Below are 21111 nucleotides of genomic sequence, written 5' to 3'. Positions count from 1 at the left end.
TGCATTTTCCCTGGGGATATGTCTGCCTGTGTTCAAAGCTGTTTTTGTTGTGCTAAGGCTGCCAGTTGTTTCACTGTTATACGTCTGTGTAAGAGTTAAACTCAGCTGCTCAAATGTTAACTTGACGCACACTAATTCCAGCAGCATATTGAGTACTTGCTGCCATGACATTATTGTGAAACTTCTTCACAGTCAGATGACTTTATCAGCTAATCAGAGCTCAGGATTTCTAAATGTCATCTTATAATGTCTAATTAAGGTTGCAGTTTGAAGACATCATGTACTTTAATTGAAAACTGTAAGAGTAATCTATTCAATTTTTTTGTTAAATTAATAGTATGGACCTTTAACAGATGGTTAGTAAGACATTGTTATTAATGAAAACATCCTACTGTTTGAAATCCATCCTCTTGCCGTCTCATGTAACTGGAAGAAATAAGGCATACATCTCCCAAGCCAAATGCATTTTCCACTACATGGCTTTATTCTTATACTGTGCCAATTAGCAGTCCCAGTGCTGTGATTACACCTCTCCTGCAAGATTTAAACTTCGCAGTGGCTGGGGATGTATTTTCTGTTGGGCAAAGCTTAGCAAATGAATTGGCAGCAGCTAACGGACTGCAGGTCATCTCGCGTGTCCCTCGTAAAACAAGGGAAAACACTAAGAACCCTGGGCCAAAAAGACGTTTTTAATCCATTAGGGGAACCGGCCAGCTGGTCTGGTTTCAGCCATGCCGTGGTGTTTGCTGGCCTGCAGAGCAGCACCGCTGCCTCGTGAGAGCAGGCGCTGTCAGCCGGGGCTGCCTGGTCCCCATGGAGCTGTGCTGGCCAGGCTGGGCCTTGCCACGAAGCTGCTGTTCCTCCCGCTGGCTTTCTCTCCTTCCCTCTGTCGCTTCCCTGCATCCCCAGGGACGTGTGTCAGCAGCAGAGACTCAGGAAAGCCAGCACGTTTATCAATCTCTCCAATGTGGAGGCTCTAAAATGGCTTCTGAAAAATCAAGCTCCTTTAGGATCCGCTCAGAGCAGGGTTCGGCTCACTGCCCCGGGGATAAGGAGAAGGCTCCTCTTTCCGTGGGGACCCCTGGGTGCTGTGGAGGCAGCGGCGTCCTGCGCCTGCTGCTCCCTGGTATCGTCCTTCCTGCCAGGAGCCAGGCCCTGTGGTGAGGGGAGAGCTCATGGTGCCCCGGGGGAGGCCCAGCAGCACCGGGAGGCCGCTCGGGTGAGCAGCCTGGAGGCCCAGCGGTGCCCCATCTTTGGAGGAGGCCCTGAGCCCTACAGGGGTATGAGGGCAGAGGCCAGACACGCTGCTGGGCCCTGAGTGCTCCCGGAGGAGGAATTTGCATCCACTCTGAGGAGACGGTGTTTGTGAGCCAGGAGGAGGAAGGGACTTTGTTGCAAATCAAATCTTTCTCCTCTCAAGGGTTTTGAGGAAACGGAGGCTACAAGTTTTTCTTTACACAGGGGATGAAGACAAGTAGGGGGGGGTTGGCAAGCGGCAGCCCAGCCTGTGCCGCCTTCCCCTGCCAGGGATGGGAGGATGTCTCAGCGCAGCAGTGACTGTAAATGTTTCAATTAGTTAGCCTCAGATATCGATAATAAAATCTAGCTTCTATCTAATTAGATAGAACATTAGTTGGTGTACCCTTACTCAATTAGAAAAATACATTTTAAATGAAGTTTTAATTTATTTTTGTCTTTAATTTAGTCACAATGGAAAAGGCAATTTAGTAATGTGGAAGCTTGTTTTCAGGTACTCCGAGTTAGAAATGAAGCGAGGTAATGTTGCGCCACCACGTTTCTTTCCCCTTTGTTTTAAGGGGCAATTAAAGCAAGTCCTGCACAATTATGATTGCTGCTACAGAACTGAATGACACCCAAAATCTTTGACATTCTAGCTCTTGCAATCAGGTATCTTGTGATCAAGATAGAAAGGGAGGGCAGAAGAGCAGGGCCATTGCACTTCTCCTTCATTTGCTTATAAAACACAGGGTTTGAAAGAGTAATTGCTTGGCAGCTGCGCTGGGTTGGTAACACAGCATCAGCATTGGTGCATGGTTTGGGGGCTTGTTGCTGCTGGCTGGGGTCTCAAATCCACCTCCTTTAGCACCCCGTCCTCCCTTCTGTTCTGTGCCATTGGCCAGAGGTTGCTTTGCAAAGCAAACATCCCTTACTCCTAAACATCACCACGTGATTTGGCTGGGCTTTTGAGGGAAGAAAAAAGCATCTTGGGTCTCACTGCAGAGGGCAGGAGGCCTGAGCCCCTAGGAGACCTCCACAGGCTAACCAGCGCTGAAGGCTGTGGCTCGCCGTGTTCTCTTTATCAGTGGTCTAGCTTAATAAATGGAGTATAAAGTTTTACTGGAATTTTTTTTGGTAGATAATTCATGGCATGTTTTCTAAAACCAACACCACGCACCTCTAGTCTAACAACATAGTTTGCTGTGTCTTGACAAAATGCAGTGGTATGGAAGCTTTATCTTTCAGCTTATATTGCTAATGCAGTAAAATTACATTGATACCTAGTTTTATTCCATTTTCAACTTTGGAGACCATGAATCAAAATTGCTGCTTTAGAAAATCATAACTGGGTAACACTTCCAGACACACACACACAGAGGAAAAGAAAGAGAGCACTAACTTCAAAAGGAAATAAAACATTCTGTTTTAAAAGTTTGTTGTTGTTGATAGATATTTGTCAAACTAATGCCAACTTGACTTGTATTTCTCTGCTCTTCAATCAGAAGCTTTGTTTGCTTTTCTCCGGCTTCTAATCTCTCTTACCAAGCAAAATTCTTTTCTAAACTTTATTGCTATTTTAGGCAAAACAACTGGACAAATCAAATTGTGTTGTGTTTTTTGTTCTATTGATGCTGAACAAGATAGTGACAGCCTGCTCTGTGTGGCTTTCAGATCAGTTTGTATTTGTAATATTCAGAATATTAATGGCTTTGACAATGGGGACTGCTAGAAAATGAAAACTGCTTGATCCCAGCTGAGAAGATGCTACATAATCATCATGAATTTGTATTTTCATTTCAGAGTGGAAGGACAATAAAGAAGCTATGAGCTGGAATTTGTAGCAGTGAGGACATAGAGATTTCCTAAGAGAATAAATGTGCTTGCTTAAGAGATCTCAACTTTATTAGCTCTGTGGTATAAATTCAGAGATGTATACAAGCTCTCATGCTTTCTCTTAAAACATGCATATATTTCAGTTTTATTAATTTGGATGTGTATAATTCATACAGAGTAATAACTTGAAATTCAGATACTGTTTTTAAACTCATTATTTATTATTTTGAGACAAAATAGGTGACCTAAGCGAACTGGCCAACTACTGGGGAATTGTATTTTGGTTCCAATCTCTTTTTCTCTTTTCAGAGGCCTGGTGGGAACTGATGATACACTTAAAGGTGCAAAGATTTAAACTGGGGGAGGTCAAGCCAGGGGGAAATAGCTTGCATTCAAATGGCATCAGATTCCCTGCAGGTAGAGCCTCTGGGGCAGAGTTGTTTGATGCTGCTTTTCAGAGCTGAGAAAGCTGCATCTGTGCTTCTGGTTGAATTTTGCAAGTCAGGGCTGCTAGAGCAGCTGCAGGAGGAGGGATGATGTGGATAAGCTGGAGAGCAGGACGTTGGGCACCTTAACCTGGGCCCTCTGTCAATGCACAGCTGCTGCATCTGTAACGGACCAGAGGACTTGTTTGTCAAAGCAGGATTTGTTTGTACCACTGCCTCTACATGGACTGGAGCCAGCTTTTCAGATGAATGGTGTTGAAACCTTTCCTCCCTTTCAGTTTTGGCTGGTGTCTGATGCCAGGCTTGGTATCAGCCACACACCAGGGAGCCACTCGCAGTCCCACACTCCAGCGCAGCGCGGGGGCTCTGCCGCCCACCCGCCTTCCTTGTGGTGCTCCGAGGAGACCCCCTGGCACAGGGCCCGGTGTCTGCAGGTTTCTGCTTGGTTTTGCTGGGCTAAATGCTGACATGCTGGGCCGCAATGGTGAACTTCAGCGCTGGCTAAGCTCTGAAGTTCATAGCTCTCCTCTCTTCTGCTGCCTCTTGGGTCCATGGCAGAGCTTTCCTCGATGCTACCTGAACAACTTGGTCCCCAACGCAGTGTTTACTTCTGTCTTTTTCTCTCTCAAGCAAGTGGAGCCTGGACACAGAGTGCATCAACTACAGTTAGCTCAAGCAAAGGAGTGCCTGGACGTGGTATTTTGGATTTGGCCAGAAGCAGAGCCCTACAGGATTATTGCCTGCTGGCTCTGTCAGGTGGTGTCTGCCTCTGCATTTGCAGCCTGGCTGTCTCTGAAGGTGACAGGCTCAAGCTCGTGTCTTTGTTAGTGCATAAAGCCAGGCTGACACGAGCCTTAGTTCACCCGTTGCAGAAGCGCTGTTTGTTCATGCCAAAGGTGTCCCTTGGAGGTGCCCGGACAGCGCTGTGCACAGCCCGCAGCTGTACTGCCCTGTGCTGCAGCTCTGCTGCATGGTGCTGAGCAGCCTGCAGGCTGGCTGGGATGCTCTAACAGCATCAGGGGGAGGCCAGGCTACAGCTCCTCCTGATGCTCGTGCAGTCCCAGGGAATAGAGTTTTCTTGCATCTCCTTCAGGCTGATGTTCAGGTTTAGACTGCCTGCTGTCAGGTGAGGGTATTTGTTGCAAATCTGAGTGTTTTATAGCTCTTTATTTTTTTCTTCTAAACAATGTCTTTGTTTTGCTGCAAATCCTTCAGCTCAGAGCAGAATAAAGTCTGCAGCTTCTCTGCAAGCATGATGAGTAATGGGCTTCTCTTGAAGCCGTTGGTATTTTGGATCCCTGCCCATCAGCCCATTCTCTGCTAAATGTCCTATTTAGTTCCCATTCGTAAAGACAAGCACAGATTTTGCAGAATTTGCTAGGGCTTAGGTTTAATTATTAGATTTTAACATGCGTGATTTTCAAGATACTGTGTGCAGTAAGACCAGCTAATCGAAACATGAGCTTGTCTTGGACCAAGATGGTTCGTGTGATAAGGAGGGGGCAGGTTCCTCAGGAGTATGTTGTCATTCCCCATTTTTGCCTTAAAAGGGAATTAAGGTTTTCGCATTGTCTTCTCTGGCGGTTGTTCCTGCTCAGGAAGCCTGTCTGGAGGACGAGCTGTGGTGCCCAGGCTGGGCTTAGCTGTGGCAGCTGCACCTTCTCAGTCCTTCCGAGCTGGGTCTTGGCATGGCAGTGGTGCATGGCTGCCATACGACACCCCAGAGGGAGGGCTGCTTGCCGAGCGTCCAGCTTTTGTCCTCCTGTGAGGTATTTCTGGAGGTTAAGATAGTACTTTGTAGCCCAGGGCCACAAGCGCCTGTGCTTAATTTCTTAGTAATCAATGGCAAGAGGCTAAACACAGGCTCCATGGAACTAGTCACTATTCTCTTTGATGCCTTGATAAGCCCTGGCCTTGGGGAAGTTAAGGAGAACAGGAGCTAAGCATCAGGGAGTATGGAAGATGTTTTTCCCTTTCTTTTTTAACTTTCACAGCCTTGTTAAGCATCGCCGTTGCCATTTCACAGTGCACTTCAATGGTTCAGTCGTTTGTCTTTCAGTGTAGTTGCAGGTAGCAGGTATAAAATCAATGGCACTGACACCCAAATGAACACTGTGCATGGGGAAGGAGTTTATCCACCGGTTGGCAGGGCATACTGTCAAGCCTCTGCTATGCAATGTGAGTTGTGGGGGTTTTCCAGACTCAAGGCACATAGTCAATACACAGCTGCAAAGCCTGATTTGACCAGTTTGCAGGTGCAAACAAAAAGCAACACTTGAGAGCAAAGAGAAGGCCTTCAGGACACTGCAAGATTACAGCTCCCCTTGACAGGCAACGTTCATCGTTATCAAACACATTTTCTTGTTGTGCAGAAAATCACCAAGCTGAATTTTTCTGTACGGGGACCTTGCACAGGACAAAACCCACCGTGGATGTTGTGAGGGCATGCACAGGTGCTGTGGAGCTGCAAGGAGGCTGTCCTGATGCCTCCCATGGATACAGGAATGCACCTCCTGTCCTCTGAGACTGGACAACCCAGTTTCCAACACTTGTGCTTGAGAAACCTTCAGTACAGCGCTGTGCAGCGTCAGGATTATTTTATATGAGCTCTCAGATACCTCATGAGCCCCACTGGTACGGAGTGCAGCACAGTGTCACGAATGATCTTCAGAGGTTTTGTCCCAGCTGCTCCACACCTGATGCTGCCAGGCTGCGGCGCGGTGGCTCCCTCTCCTCGGAGGCGCCTCCTGTTTTCTCGGTAGCTGGGACGTGGGAGGTTAGATCAGGTCGTCTGGTCTACTGCAGCTCTGGACTGCTATTTGCTGTGTTAAAATATTTAAACAGCCAAGAAGCTGCAGTCACGTAGCTGTGGTTGGAAAGCACAGTTCTAGTTCTGCTGCCACCACCGCCTTTTAGTCTGGGCCTTGTGCACTGCACCTTGAAATTATAACGTGATCAGTTAATTACATTGTTCAGTTTACACTAGGCTTACTGGTGTGACATCTGCACAAGACTGCTGTGGTAAAGCCGGAGAAAGAGCAATGGGAAATTCTTCAGTGTCAGTCACCTAGAGACATTATAGCCTAAGCGTATTCCGCCTCATGCTGTTAGCTTTGCTGTGCGACTTGCAGCTCTTTGATGCATTCAAGCTAAGAATTCTAACAAATGTAGAAATGCAAAATAAAAATAAATGTTCATTTATATTAAATGTTTTCAGTCTAAGCAACAAGGAATAAATTAAACCTCTGAATTATATGCCCAAATTTAGGATAAAACATAGCTTGTGTGATTTTAACATTAAATTATCTAATTGCTTTATGGGATGTTTCCATTAGCTGATCAGATTAAGCCTTTTTTTCCTCACCAGTGTATTATAAACTACGAACATACAGCTCAGTCCTGCAAGCTTGCATTTAAGTGAAAAAGCTGCCTTCTTAGTGTTCCCAGGAAATTAGCAGACATAGTTAGAAATAGAGCTAGATTTGCATGATTGGGACTGGAGGTTTCGATATTGCAGTGTTTCTCAGCACTGCAGCCAGGTAGGAGCCTGGCGCCCTCAGGACCTCATGCCGAAGGGGGTGAGTGCCTTGGTGACTGCGCCTCCTAACGTCTGTTGCCCAAAGTAAAGTAAGATATTTTGTAGACTCTAAAGCCTCATTATTCTGAGAAACATGACTTTTTGCACTTACTAACCATTGAAACTCATCTGCAAGGCTTTTCGACTCCAGAAATAAGCAGCCCAGTATCTGTCATGCTTGCTCAGTTTGCTTGCTGCTGTTCATGCCCCCAGCAGCTCCAGGGAAGGAGCGTGCAGGCGATAAGCGCATCTTGATTTTGTCAGCAGCTCCCAGCAGACTGTGGCATAGCAAGGAATCTGACGGTGGCTGTGGAAGTTTCCTTGGGGCATTTCGGTGGGGCTTTAGGAAGGGCTGTGTTTGTGCTGTGAGGAGGTTAAAGATGATGATGACCCGTGCCGGGGCTGCAGTCACCCTGTGGTCTTCAAGGGACTCACCAGCACCGCCAGGCCAAGGCAATGGCTGTGGACGGGATGATTGTGGGGAGAAAGTGAACAACTGGGCATTTATGCAGACTCGGGTGTCCTTTTTTTCTTCACTGACTTGATAATTAAATGGTAAAGATGAGGAGACAGAGTTGGATTTTCAAAGCCTGGATCTTCTGACCTTGCTAGTGACATGCTGCCTTTTGTTTGTAATCTTGGGCAAGAAGCAACTGAGAAATGATTTGATAGGAGACAAAAGCAAACAATAGGCTCGTTTGAAAGATACAATGAATGGGATTTAATTGAATTTTTTGTGAAGACATTGATTTGACCCTGTAAGACATATAGAGTGAATCATTAGGGGAATTAACACACATTAAAATGCAGGGTTTTTTTAATCAGAGGGCTTTCATTGTGCATATAGTTTTGTTTTTAATTATTTAATGACTTTGTGCCTTATAGTGATAAATCTATTTCTCTCCCCTTTTTTAAAGGAAAAATGCTGTTAGTACCATAAAGGGGTATATGGACAGAGCTGATGAGTACTGAATCTTCATTAATGGCCCCGCTTGCGCTGCAAAGCTAAGCACAAACAGCCACATGCTTTCAAAAAGCATCTCTTTCAAGCTGCTGATAAAGTATCAGTGTTAGTTTGACCACTTTCTTCTGGGCCTTTCAGTTTTTTTTTTCCTAATCTGTGCATAGCAAAAATTCTGTAGAATATATGTATTGCAAAAACCTATATTGAATAGGATATTTCAGAATAAGATTTCCAAAGCTGGGCTGGTCATTGTGGGTTTTGACAAAGGATTTTCAGAGTACCGACTGCTCTCGGCTGAAGCTCCTTCCTTCCATGGTGTTCGTGGCTTTAAGACTTCCAAAAAATCATGTCCTGGTATTTTGTCTCTGCAGGGCAATAAGTTAGCTCCGCTCACTTCATGCCTCTCACTGAAAACTATTCTTTTTGTCTGGCTTTTTTTCATGAGCATTCTCTCCAAGTATCACTGAGCATCACTGAGTCATCTGTTTCTTGCAGTTCTGCTACAGTTTGAGGTGGTAGACAAGATATTATTTTCCCAGATTCTTGTTACTTATGTAGTGACAGAAGTTGGCACATAGGTGTCAAACTGTAAATATGAATTTCTGCTTGTTTCTTCTCTACATAGCGTGGAGTAGTTTGACTGGAATAACTTTCAGCCATTTTAGCAGAAGCTCTCCTGAAATGCAATATTTGGTTTTTGTGTATCTTGTTTCGGTTCCCATTGCAGCTGTGGAAATCTCAGCTGTATTGGAGTTGAAAGTGCAGTTCTCAGTACAGTGGCTGCCCCAAAGTCCCGGTGAAGGACGTGACACCCTGACTGTTCCACGCAGGGGGATGGGGTTGCAGATGGGCACACGCAGGTTAAGAAGCAGACATGGGATCCACTTGGGGCTAGGCTCCAGAGGGTTGTGTGTGACTTGGACAGAGCTGCAGAAGGGTGCATCTGAGCAGCAGTGCAGGAGCGCACCAGGGCAGTGCCTGATGGAAGGAAGAAGGTAGCTCTGGTGACGTCTGGGTGAGTTCTTTGTGGGGTTTGGTGAAGGGGCATCTGCGGAAGTGCTTGTGGCAGTATTTCCTGCTGTCTAAACACATCTTGCTTTGTTTCCCCCATCTGTGTGTGACCCTTTATAATTCTGAATACAGAGGGTGTGGAAGGCAACGTGGAGAATGTTCTTTTTGCTGTACGTGTTAATTTATACCCCTGCTGTGAGCTAGATATTCCTTGTTATCCAAGGTATTTCCTCTGGAGAAGGGAAATCAGGCTGTAATGTATCATTAAGCAGAAAGCCTCTGGGAACTCCTATCCTAGTTGATGTGAATCCTTCTTTTATCCTGTTAGAAGAATTGAATTATACATCTTGAATTGTTTAAAGATCTAGCTCTGGGTCTGATTGGAGCTATTGTTTTTCATATTATCACAGTAGGGATAAAAGCTCCCAGAACATCTCAGTAAGCATCACTCCACATGTATGTACATATGTGTTTCTGTGGGTCACTCGTGCTTAAAGCATCGATACTTAAAAAAAAATACTGCAAATGCATTGTCTTCAGTCTATAAGGAAATGGTAGACTGGAAGAAGCAGATGCATTTTCTGCAGCATTGCTGAGGCAGACCTTCCATTGCAAAGCCAACTTTGTGTTTGCCATTTGTGTTGTTGGAATAGAACAAGTTGCAGTGAGAAATACAGTTTTCAAGGAAGGAAATTTTCTTGATGATGCATTTAATGAAATAGCCTCCAAATGCTTCTTACCATGTTCTGCTCTGGGAACTCGGTGACCAAGTCCAGCACGCCCTGGGTATTTTAAGGAAGTGCTTTTTTTGCTAAAATGTATGACGACGCTTTTCTTCCGTATTTATTGGCTACCTGAAGAAAGAAAAAAGCATGCTTATCTAAAGCATTAACTGCCCGTATATCTCCTGCACATGTTACACTTATGTGACAATTTTTCTTTGTCTCTGACTGCTTATGTTAGTCTGAGTGGGATGATCATGCAGACTTTAAATCTACTTATTCTTTTGTCTGCTGAAATTTGCTGAGCAAGTCCAGTTCAGCAGAGTGGAGATGAGGGAAAACAAATGTTCTGTCTCTAAACAGTAGCATTTCATAGCTGCAGTTCATTTCTTCAGTGACAGTTTGGGGATGAAGACTTCAAATATATGGTACAAAGGCCAGCTGGAAAGAAAAAAGTAAACAAGTCTTAGGGTGAGACTTAGATTCTTTAGCCTGCAATATTTTTGGTTTTCTGTGCTAACAGTAAGTTTATTCAGCCACAGTCCAGGTTTGATTATCATGAGAGTTACAAATTATTTCATTCTCTTTATGGCAAATCAATTTTAGTAGGCATAGGCATGATCCTGTGCTAATTTGAAAACCGCTCAACCTGCCTATTTTTGCAGGATTTTGAGGGTGAATCAGCCTAATCCATCTCTGTGTTAAAGGGATTTGTTTCCCTAAATGCCTGCTTATACAGACCATCTGCCACAGGCTTCCCTGAGACTTCTGCATTAGAAAAGATATATAGATAGCTCCATCTTAGTCATCAGGTGTTGGTAGCTCCACAGCATCTTTAAAGCTCGTCTCTGCTTTAAGATACCGGATGACGCAGATTGTAATGTAGCTCATCAAGGACATAATGTGGGATTGGTTACCAATAAAATTGTGCACACCACAGCAAATTCTGTGCAACTATTGTACTAGCTTAAATAAAAAAGGCAGATCTCGCTTTGTATTTTTGAAGAGTGTTGGTTGCAGGTTTGTGTGTGCTATTTACATGTAAAATCAATGGTTGCCTCCTACAGCTCGCACCCTGTGTGTCAAAGCCTTGAGGCAATGCTCGATCAGCAGCTCTCACAGGAAGCAGTGGGCTAGGTCTCTTCAGAGCCCACGGACTTTGGGAGCTAGACCCTTTCAGCCATGCATGATCCGAGCTTTAGGACTTGCATTCAATTCACTTATAGCTCCTGCAGAAATGCAGTGTTTGGCACGCACTCAGGGGACATTGTGAGTGCGGGTGTTGTGCCAGCCACTGGCACCTTGCTGTAGGGGGGAGGGTTGTGCTGGGTTATTTTGATATTGAATTTTAAATGGCAATTAGTCGGAAATTAATAAGGGGTGTTTTCAGAGCTATGCTACTGTTCTTCCTCCTCATTCACACAGAAGTGGTGCTGCTCTGATATCTGCTTCTACAGGAATTGTTTAAAAATGTAGACCAGTACGGGTTTGTAAAATGAGGAGTGCGGTGGATTCTGGGAGGATTTATTTGCAGTGTAAACATGTTGGTTAGGAGTCATTAATATGACATTCACACAACTCTAATAAAGTACATAACACGGAGATCTGGCACCACTGAAATGCCCGGAGGACATTAAGTATGAGTCTTAAAACCAAGAGTATTGGAAACAAGATATTTTTACGTCTCGTTTGGGAGTAATATAATTGCATTTTGTGGCTCTAGCAGATGCTTGGGCCAGCTGGTTGGAGAGCATTGTGGATTTTTTTTAGCTTTGGTACTATATGGATAAAACCCTTATATAGAAGTCTCATTTAAAAGAAAACAAAACAAACAAACAAACAAACAAAACCCAACAACAACCAAAACCTCATGGTCAAAAACCCATTTCTTGCATGTATGCTACCTTCCTGACTGCACAGCCTGGAGACGCTTCTATTCCAGGAGCTCTGGTGGCTACATGACAAATGCTTTCTGAATCTGATTGCAGGCAGCTGAGCGGTGAAGCCAGCTCTGCCGACTTTCTGTGTAGCTGTTGCTATTCCAGGTCCCTGAGAGGGGAACTCTGTGCTTGGCTGGGAGTCAGGTTTTGGACGGGAGCAATGGAAGTGCTACACGGTGCTGAGCACACCTCCCTGCGGCCCCCTGCACGCTGCCAGCGGCCCAGGGCCCTGAGGCGGCCGCTGCCCCAGGACTGGTGCAGCGTGAGGCCCAGAGGCCAGGCCTTGCTGAAGGCTCCATTGTGTGCTCCCACTGGCCTGGCTGGGGCCCTGGCAGCTCCGCCACAGGTGGGACACAGCCCCCAGAGCGCCCCGAGCTCTCTGAAGCGAACGGGTGCGTCGGGCAGTGACAGGCCGTGCCGTTCCTGCGAGCAGCCGCAGTGACTTTAGGTTGGTGACACCCGCTGCTTTTTTATGGCAGTGATTAATAATTCAGTAATCCAGCTGCAGTGCTGTTGTTCTATTTATAAGTATCTGGCTTAGCTCCAAGTGTCCCTGTTTTTGCTGTCTTCCCTTTGCCTCCTGATGCAAGGCCGGGCTCTCGGGAGCACTGAGGGCCAGTTCTGGCGGTACCCAAGTTCTGCCTGTGTTAGAAAACGTTGATGATTTTCCTCGTTTGTATCTCTTTTTAGTATTTAGGGTTGGGTTTGGTGGTGTAGATACACAAATTGACAAGGTACACCACTGTAGCCTCAGCCTCTGGTCTGGGTCTGCATTTTTCGGGTGGTGCAACTGATCCAAAGTGGGAAATAGGCAATAGTTGTGCATTTACTCATAAAATTGTTCTGCAACGTTCATTATTTCATGATCCTGGTTCACAGAAGGAAGTACCTTGTCCTTGCTGTAAGTTGCAGAAACTTTTAATGCAAAAGTATAGGGAAACTTACAAATAAGTCTTCAAAAACTAATTTAAGTTGCGTACCTACCTGTAAGTGGGCTTGTGGAGATGGAGGTTCCTTGCTGGAGGTGAAGACATTCAGAAGGATTCTGTGTTTTATAAATAAATAAATAAATAAATAAATAGTGTTTCCAAAACAGCCATGCAAATAACTTTTTTTTTTCTACGTTTCTTTTTCAGGAAATTGCAGCTTATTTAATAACATTTGAAAAGCATGAAGAATGGCTAACAACTTCCCCTAAAACAAGGTAACATTGCTAATAATTCAGCCTGTGAAAATGTACATTGACTTATTTCCACTGATTACTTGACTTGCTAATCAATTCATTGGCCACAAAGTAAAAACTCCCAGTCATGCTTGATGGCTTGTGACACCAAAGTCTCATTAATTGACTTAATGAGCATTTTATTGAATGAAATCAGATTGATTAAAAATAGAACAGCTGCAATCTTGACAGGTTAAAGTTTTAACCTGATTGTTCAACATTTAATTGTATCCCCTCAGATGAACAGATTTAAAAGACTCTGAGTGAGGTTGTAGGCTATTTATCTTGACAATACTCCCTGCAGCCTCGAACTTTAAATAAATAAAAAAGCACAAAGCCTTCCCTTGTGCTTTGCCTGTTTAAAATGCATTCTCTGGGATTGTTTGCATTTTTGGTGTTTTTCTTGTTAGGGTTAAGTGTTTGATGGTGAGGAGATCCCAAAAAGCCAAATTAACAGACATGTTTGCACTTTATTATTCAGTAAATGTCATGTAGTCTTCTCACTGCCATAAATGTTTAACTTCTCCAGCCCCGTGGGGACTGATACATTAAGTTTAGACTACAGATGTTTTCCTGGCATTTCTGCTGTGTTAAGACTCACAAAGTTTCAGTGCATGTCAGTAACAGAAAAAATGATGCTTGCTTTCCAGTGTTGCCTTTTTTTTCCTCCTTTCTTTTCTCCTTATTCCAAATCCACCTCTTTCTTGTTGAAAATGGCAGGTTGATTGGCAGGAGCAGTTTAGCTTGGGTGGCCCCTGCATGTGGAATTGTCTGTGTGGTGCAGTTGAAGGAGATGCATGATGCATTTCCATGCTTGACTCTGAGGAGCTTTGCACAAATTAAGCTTTGCAGTTCAGCCATGCCCAGGTCTAGAATAGCAGACTACTGCTCGTGCTCCCTTATCCCCAAATTAGATAGGATTCATTATTTTTTCATTTTTTTCCTTTTTTTTTTTTTCTGGTCTTGTTAAGTAATGCTTTTGCTTATCATTGTCAAAATGTGTCTGTAACACCTGGAAGGAAAGAAATTTGAAACATTTTGTCTTCTGAAGTGGTTCTCCAAGACCCAAAGCTGCTGTAGTGGTGGACCTGTAAATGGATCTGTCCTGCTGATGACAGCAGTGAGTCTCATTTTCTTTTTGTCTTTAGAGCGTGTAAATGCTCAGTTTCACTCCACTTCTTGGCTGCAGTATAACAGGTAATATGATAATATTAGAAAAGGTTATTTTCTGGCCTGGTTGGTAATCCAAGTTTCAGAAATAACACAAAATAATTCTTGCTGAACCTTTGCCAGACAAGCCTATTAAGTGGTCAGAAAGCATATTAAATAGTTGGGATACACATGGCATCATTAGAGATAAGAGATTATAAATGTGTTTGTAGTAGTGTTTTATGACTTTAAGAGTTTGGTTTGCTAAAGGCAATGCATGAGAATAGTTCTCTTATTAATATTACAATACCTTCCTCCTGCATGTTTACACTTGAAAGAAATAACGTCCCAGGAGAAGGAAAGTTGTGATGGCTGCTCAAGGACCTTCTGAAACTGTTGAGTTAGTTTTGATTTTTTTAAAAATTTCTTTTATTATTATAATTAATTGGAGTACTTAAATGCTGAGTTCATATAATCAGGGCTCTTGGTATTAAAGAATTAATGACATCGATCCTGCGCTGAACTGGAACATTCTCTGTTCTTTGTTTGCTGCTGTGGGTGCTGCTAATTTCATTTTAGAAAATTAATAAAAATGAATTGCACCACTGACACTTATAGAGTTTCTTAATACAATGATATATAGTATGATTTGAGGAATAAGTACTAGATGAATTGCTGTAGCTGACTCTAAGAGAACTGTTGGTCTTTACACTTCAGGACCAGGTTGCTGCCTCCACTGCTGTGTGCACAGGAGAGCACTGGGCAGGCACGTGCTTTGGGGATATGCTATAGGACTTTCTTGGCCAGGAGCTGTTATATTATGTGGAAAAAGAGATGAAAGTTGCCAAGTTACTATTCTGTGCACAAAAAAATGTACTTGTCTGTTGGATGTCTGCCCATTTAAAAAATATCTTTCAACCTTTGTTTTAAGAGTATAACCTGATATTATTTAGGATTCTTGTAAATGTGGATAATTGCAATCTCATGCTTGGTTGCATATCCTAGAATTTGGATATTGCAGAATAAGATACGTGGATGTTGAATAGGATAGGGTTTCATTGTGATCCAGTAAAGGAGCCCTCACTGGGCTGATTCAGTGTGGTGGGACCTGCCAGGCAGCAAGTTCTGAAAATTCTGATTGCTGAATTAATACATAGGGTGGTAAAAGAGGAAAGAGTTCGTTTCAAGCAACACCTACATGCCTGCAGTTGCTGAATGTCTTGATCTTTCTCACAAGGAAACTTCAGTGTTTCAAACACAGTACCAGTCAGATACTGTTTTGGTCATGGATGGAGGAGGACTCTTCATATAATGCCATTGTGTTGACATTAAGGGAGCTACAAGAAAACGGTCTTTAATACTGCTTTTTTATGAAACTTCTTGTTGAATGACTCTAGTTGATAAAATATGCTAATAAGTATACTGAAATATTATTAAAACTGTCTTTCGAGCTCTCCATTTTATCAACATAAATTAACAGTATCTCTCACAATACATCGACCTTGATGTTTCCTTGTAATGGTGTTTGGTTACTTGATAATTTGCCAGATGATCTGCAATGGGTATTCCAGCCATCAGTGTGAATTAGTGGAGCTTTTTTGCTAATGCAGCAATACTGAAATTTCTGCCGTTTCCAAGTTTAAATGCAAATCTTTTAAATAAATAAATAAGTAGATTGATATTTATTTATCAAGTAGAATTTAATCGTTATTTTCATTGGAATTTCAATGACAAAGGTGACTTAATCTAGGAAGTTCTGCTACATGAAGATACCTTGCTTATTTGCTTCCAAGTATCTTCTATAGTTTAGAAGTTTGTTTTACATTTTAGAGTATTTTAAAAATATTTGTACTACCTAATATATTTTCACCTGTATTTCACAAGTAAGGCACAGACAACTGAAGATTTAGCAATGGCCATAAGCTGCAAGGTTAGTCTTTCAACTGGGAATGGCATTTGGGTGTTTCAACCTTCTACACGACACTCAGAAATAGTGAGCTTCTAGTGCTCTGAAAAGTAAGTTTCATGTATTACTGAGTATTCCGTTATCAGATATTAAGAGTAAAGTCATATTTTTTCCTCCAGCCGATGGTTGTTATTGTCCTGATTCCTGTGCTTGCCTCTTCCAGCACTGCATTTAGACTTTGTACTGCGTAACCCATCTCTGGATCAGCTGTGTTGTACCTCGTAGCAGGAGCTTTGTTTGTGGTTTGGCCATGTCCTGGAATGTGTGGTGTGTCCAGACCCTGTTGGGTATCTCCAGATCCCTGCTGGAACCGTTGCTATTAAGTGGATGGTGCTTGGGTGGGCATGGTTGCGTGGGTTACAGTGGGTCCAGTGATACCATTAAAATACAACATTTTAGTGGTCATCTGGTGGGGTCCAGCACATATTGCTGAAATGTGACTGTAAGAGAGAAATCTGGAGATAAAATATGTGCTTAAAACAAGGCTGAAACAGATTTTTGGAAAACTGAAACGTTCAGTCGCTTGCTGGGGTGCGTTCCTGTGCGTCCTGCCGCCTGGTTGGGGGTGGGAGCGGGCTTGGATGTCGGCAGGCGGAGGGTAAGCGAAAAACTTCTGCTGTGCTGCTCGCAAAGCCTGGAAGATAAATGTTTCTCGGGAAGTGTTTCAAGAAGCTGACACTGCGATAAGCTATCATTTGTACTAATATGTGAAGTGGCTGGGGAAATTCCCAGATGCGGATTTTCAGCCCTGAAAGAAACCAAATGCCATTTTTAGGCAGTGAGACTTGGCAATGATTAATATTTCCAGAACTAAAAAAAGTTCAGTTGCAGTATACTCATACAAATCAATAGCAATTTGCATATACTGTCAGTATCTATTTGTGGTAATTTAGTCGTACTTCTGCTACCTACTGGGTTATTTTTAGCATTTTAATTTCTCTCTCCTGGCTTAAGGAAAACAAGCCTTGCTTTTCATTTAATAGACAAGGACAGTAGGCTGTACAGCGTTTCCTACTGATAAATTCTGACCTAATAAATCACAAAGTTGTCAGGATCCAGTTCATCACAACAGCAACAAAAAAGGCTTAGCTCCGTTTGTAGCATCTGGCTAGGAACGGGAAGGGTTCGTCTTACCCATTAGCGCTCTTTGTTCGCTGAGAGGGGCGAGGGCGGTGCTGTCATCTGCCAACACCTCAAGGTCATGGAGCTGGCTGAGCAAAACTCTGTGGCACGTTTGGGTTCAGAGGTGCGCTTGAGCCCTGTGTTACCGCTCGGAATCCTTCTCAGGGGATGGCTCCATGGATGAGATCATGCCGGTGCTGAAGGAGGATGAAACGTGTGGGACTGGAGTAGGAGCAGCGCCTTTTGTTTTTGGGGGAAACACAAACAAGATGAAAACCAGGCAAGATGTGTGCTATGATTTGAGCTCAAGGGAAAATGCATGGGAAAGCATTGCTGTACTGCACAAGGTGGTTGTGTGCTGGGTGAAGGACGAGCTCAGGGAAGAAAGGTCTGGTATTTCTGATTTTATGGGAAATTGCAGATAACTTCCATGCTCTGTGGTAAGCCAGGATTTCAGTGAAGCTGCACCCAGCTCAAGTCCCAGTGACATTCCAAGCAGAGCAAGACACAGAAAAATATGGAACCCAACTTTCGTCACTCCTGTAGTGTCTTGGGCAAGGACTGCTCTGCCACTTACTCACCTCAGCTTTAGCTGACGCTGGTCACTGAAATAGGAGATGCAGATCACATTAGACTGGCTAGAAATCACTTTTGCTGATTGAAATGCACTCAAAACAATAATCGTTTTCCTCTGTTATTTTTAGTGATTTTTGCTGGCCAGAGTTTTGAAATTTCCTTTGAAATCCAATTTGCTATGTTAAATATGGGCTTGTACCCAGGCTGAAGTGGAGGGGACCCATCCACAATGAGATTTAGAGGGAGCATGGCAGGATAATGTAATAAAGTACCTGCTCCAGCAAGATGCCTGGAGGGGTGTACGAGTGAAAAGCAATGCAGCCATTGCCCTGGAGAGCCGCCCGGCGTGCAGAGCAAAGCCTGGCTGCTGTGCCGGGTCCTCGTGGTGCTCGAGCAGGGGTGGATGCAAACCAGCTGGGGGTCTGCAGCAGGGGAGTCGCTGGGGACAGGGCCAGTCCTGCTCCCCTCGAGGGGCAGCAAGTGGGGTGTCCGCAGGTGCTGCCGGGCCTCCCCCTGCCCCCTGTCCCTTGCTCGTCCTTGATCCAGGTCAGGGAGCTGCTTCTGGGAGCTCCTCAGCTACGGCTTTGGTACTGTGCTTAAAAACAGCAGCAACAAAAAGTTTACCACGTGTTTCCAAGTCTCAGAGGAGTTGTGGAGCTGGGGCAACTTGGTGAGAAATGTGGTTTAGGAACCCGTTAGCTCTCACTGCCAGACCCTACCCATGTTTCGGTTTCTGGTTGTGTTTTCCTGGCCATTTCCCTGTGTATTGCCAGGGGCTGTGTTCCTCTGCTGCAGATCCAGTGCTGTGCTTTGTGTTTGTGTGCACATGCGTATTATGGGGAGTGGGAGGTTGTTCAGGGCTTCGAAATAGTTTAGTGAGAGTCCTGCTGGACTATATGATCTGTTTTATATGTGTATCTATGTACACAGGTATATATGTACACACATATATCATAATTACATTATATCTGCAATAGCCATTTTTATCAGAAATTGCCAGAGGCTTCTAAAGATAAGTTAGAATTTTGCAGTATATTAATTTTATATTAAATAATTAATAATAAAATTAATTGAATTATTCAATTTTCAGGTAAAAAAATAGGGTAATAAATATTCATAACTTATTTTATTAAGGGAATTTCCATTTCCTATGTCATTAAAGTGAGATTAACTAAGGTTGGTTTTAAATGAAGATTGAAAACAATTGTGCTTTAGAATTAATTTACTGTTAGGTCATTACCTTGCAAGCCAGCTCTCCAGTGTGCTTTGTGCTGAAGCTGTTGTGTTGTATTGGGTATTTGTTGTAGTTTTCTCAGTGAAATTACTCAGTTATTTATAACGTGGGGGGAGCATGTGTTGTATATATTTTTTGATGTATGTTTATTATAAAAATCTCAAAACTCAAGAAATACTTAAAATATATAGGGATCCACAACCCCTTACACAAAATAGCTGCCACTGCTCCTCCCAGGTAGTACCAGCATAGTTCTCAACTTGGTTGCTTTCACTGGCTGCAACTGCAGCATTTTGAAGGCGGCACGAGGCCCGGGGCTGCACAGATGCGTAAGGAAATTACCCTTTTAAACTCAACCTAGTTGGCTGCTAGTTCACATCAGAAGTGTAGCTGTAATTCTCCCTGGTATTTCAACTCGGTAATAAGAGACAGTACCATTCATAGCAATTTAGTACCTATTTTTGATAGCTCCTGATTGAGCTGTTGAAGAAAAGCCCTGGAATTTCCTGACATTGAAACTTGGTGCAGTTAGTAAAAAGCTCCAAGAGTAGTTTTCAAGATTTTCATTTCTGCTCATACCTGAAGAAGTGCCACACTGGCATTTTTTTTTGCAGCAGAACTGCGTTTCTGCAACATTATACTTGAGAAACCTTGAGAACCTGCTGCTGCCAGGTTGTTTTGGGGCTTCTGAAACGAAAGGTGGCTCATGAGGCTGAAGGCTGCGCAGCAAGGTGAAGCACGTGTTAGCTGGAGGCCGTGAAAAGACAACAGCACAGAATTTGTGATCCATTCCGGAGGATCCATTGATCTCCAGTCCTGGTGAGCACAAATAAAAGTACTCAAGAGCTCATGTTAGATGTCTAAGGCATGCTTTTAGGGTCCTCAGTTTCTCATGTAGCTCATACATAGAACTAGCAACCATACCCCTGCATGATGCTGAAATTCTGGGTTTTCAGCTTACGGTGTTGGAAATTCTGTTTACATGTTTGGGGTCTCATATGACCTATTTTTCCTCCATCAAAGGAAATGTGTGAGCTGTCAGCTTTTTCTAGCTTGGGATGCTACTTGACATAATCCCTGCTAAATATGGCACATCGCTTTTTACACTTTAAAGATTTCATGACTCTCAATTCATAATGCTCTCAGTATTTCCTACCCTTTTTTTCTTTTCTTTTCTTTTTTTTCTTTTTTCCTCCCTGAAGAGGATAAACTGTGCAGGGATGGTTTTACTAGGCACTGATTCATATAGGTTTTTAGCTCCTGTGGTCCCAGGGAGTTGAGAAGCCAATAATAAATTCTTTCAACAGCCCATTCCTTTTGTTTTAAAATGACCTAATAGCAGAATTGTTGGTACCATCAGGATGCCTGGCCCAGATCTGTTCATTGTCTTCAAGTATTTCATTCAAATGCTTCACATGAATTATTCAGCCAGGACAGCAGGTTAAAGCTGGTGCTACTGGAGAGCTTGTTGCGCTTAATATTTAACCAGCAACACAGGAGAGTGGCATCACTGTGAAGGACAACGCTGGCAGACTTAGAAGTAAGGTGAGATATTCACGTACATTTAAGGACAGGATTCAATTGTCGTGGATGCTGAAGGTGGCCTCCGTCCACCTCTTGCCTGTCTGCAGTGGTCAGGCTCCTACCACGCCTCATTTCAAAGCTGCTTGCTCTGCAGCAGTGCCCTGAGCCTGCCCAGCCCTTCGTGGGGACATCTCCCCTCCCCACTGCCCCTCTTCATGTGGGGATCAGGAGGGAGTTCTGCGGCATTGCCCCTCCTGCTGTGGAGACAGATAACCCTAAAAAATGTAGAATCATCAGAAAAAGCAATTATCTGATAATACCGTGATTAAATTATTCAGCAAACTACTGTCTTCCTGTAGCCAGGCTTGGTAAGCTTTTCCCATCCATAGATAAGGTCCACAAAAACATGTAGCATTACTTTGGGGACAAAAGTGGCATTTGGAATTTGTCCAGGCCCTGATTATTTCTAGATCAAATGTGATGGGGAGCAGGAGGTTGTTCAGGGTTTCAAAGGCTGCTCGGCACGAGTGAGTCCTCCTGTTGGGTTGTGTGATCTGGGTTTAATGGACTATGAGCTGAATGAGAT

The 21111-nt window shown here is 43.7% G+C and overlaps 1 protein-coding gene across 11 annotated transcripts in view; it reads left to right on the top strand.

The window, feature by feature from the left end:
- CAMTA1 (calmodulin binding transcription activator 1) overlaps positions 1–21111 on the top strand; it is a 323903-nt gene that overhangs the window by 74921 nt on the left and 227871 nt on the right. For all 11 annotated transcript variants that reach the window (XM_068658408.1, XM_068658402.1, XM_068658398.1 and 8 more), the window contains one exon: positions 12869–12936. In XM_068658408.1, the coding sequence (XP_068514509.1) occupies positions 12869–12936 (68 nt within the window). The remainder of the gene's footprint in view (positions 1–12868; positions 12937–21111) is intronic.

Source organism: Anas acuta, chromosome 22 (genome assembly GCF_963932015.1).
Source record: "Anas acuta chromosome 22, bAnaAcu1.1, whole genome shotgun sequence".
Lineage (NCBI taxonomy): Eukaryota > Metazoa > Chordata > Aves > Anseriformes > Anatidae > Anas > Anas acuta.
This window is presented reverse-complemented; position numbering and strand designations above follow the sequence as displayed.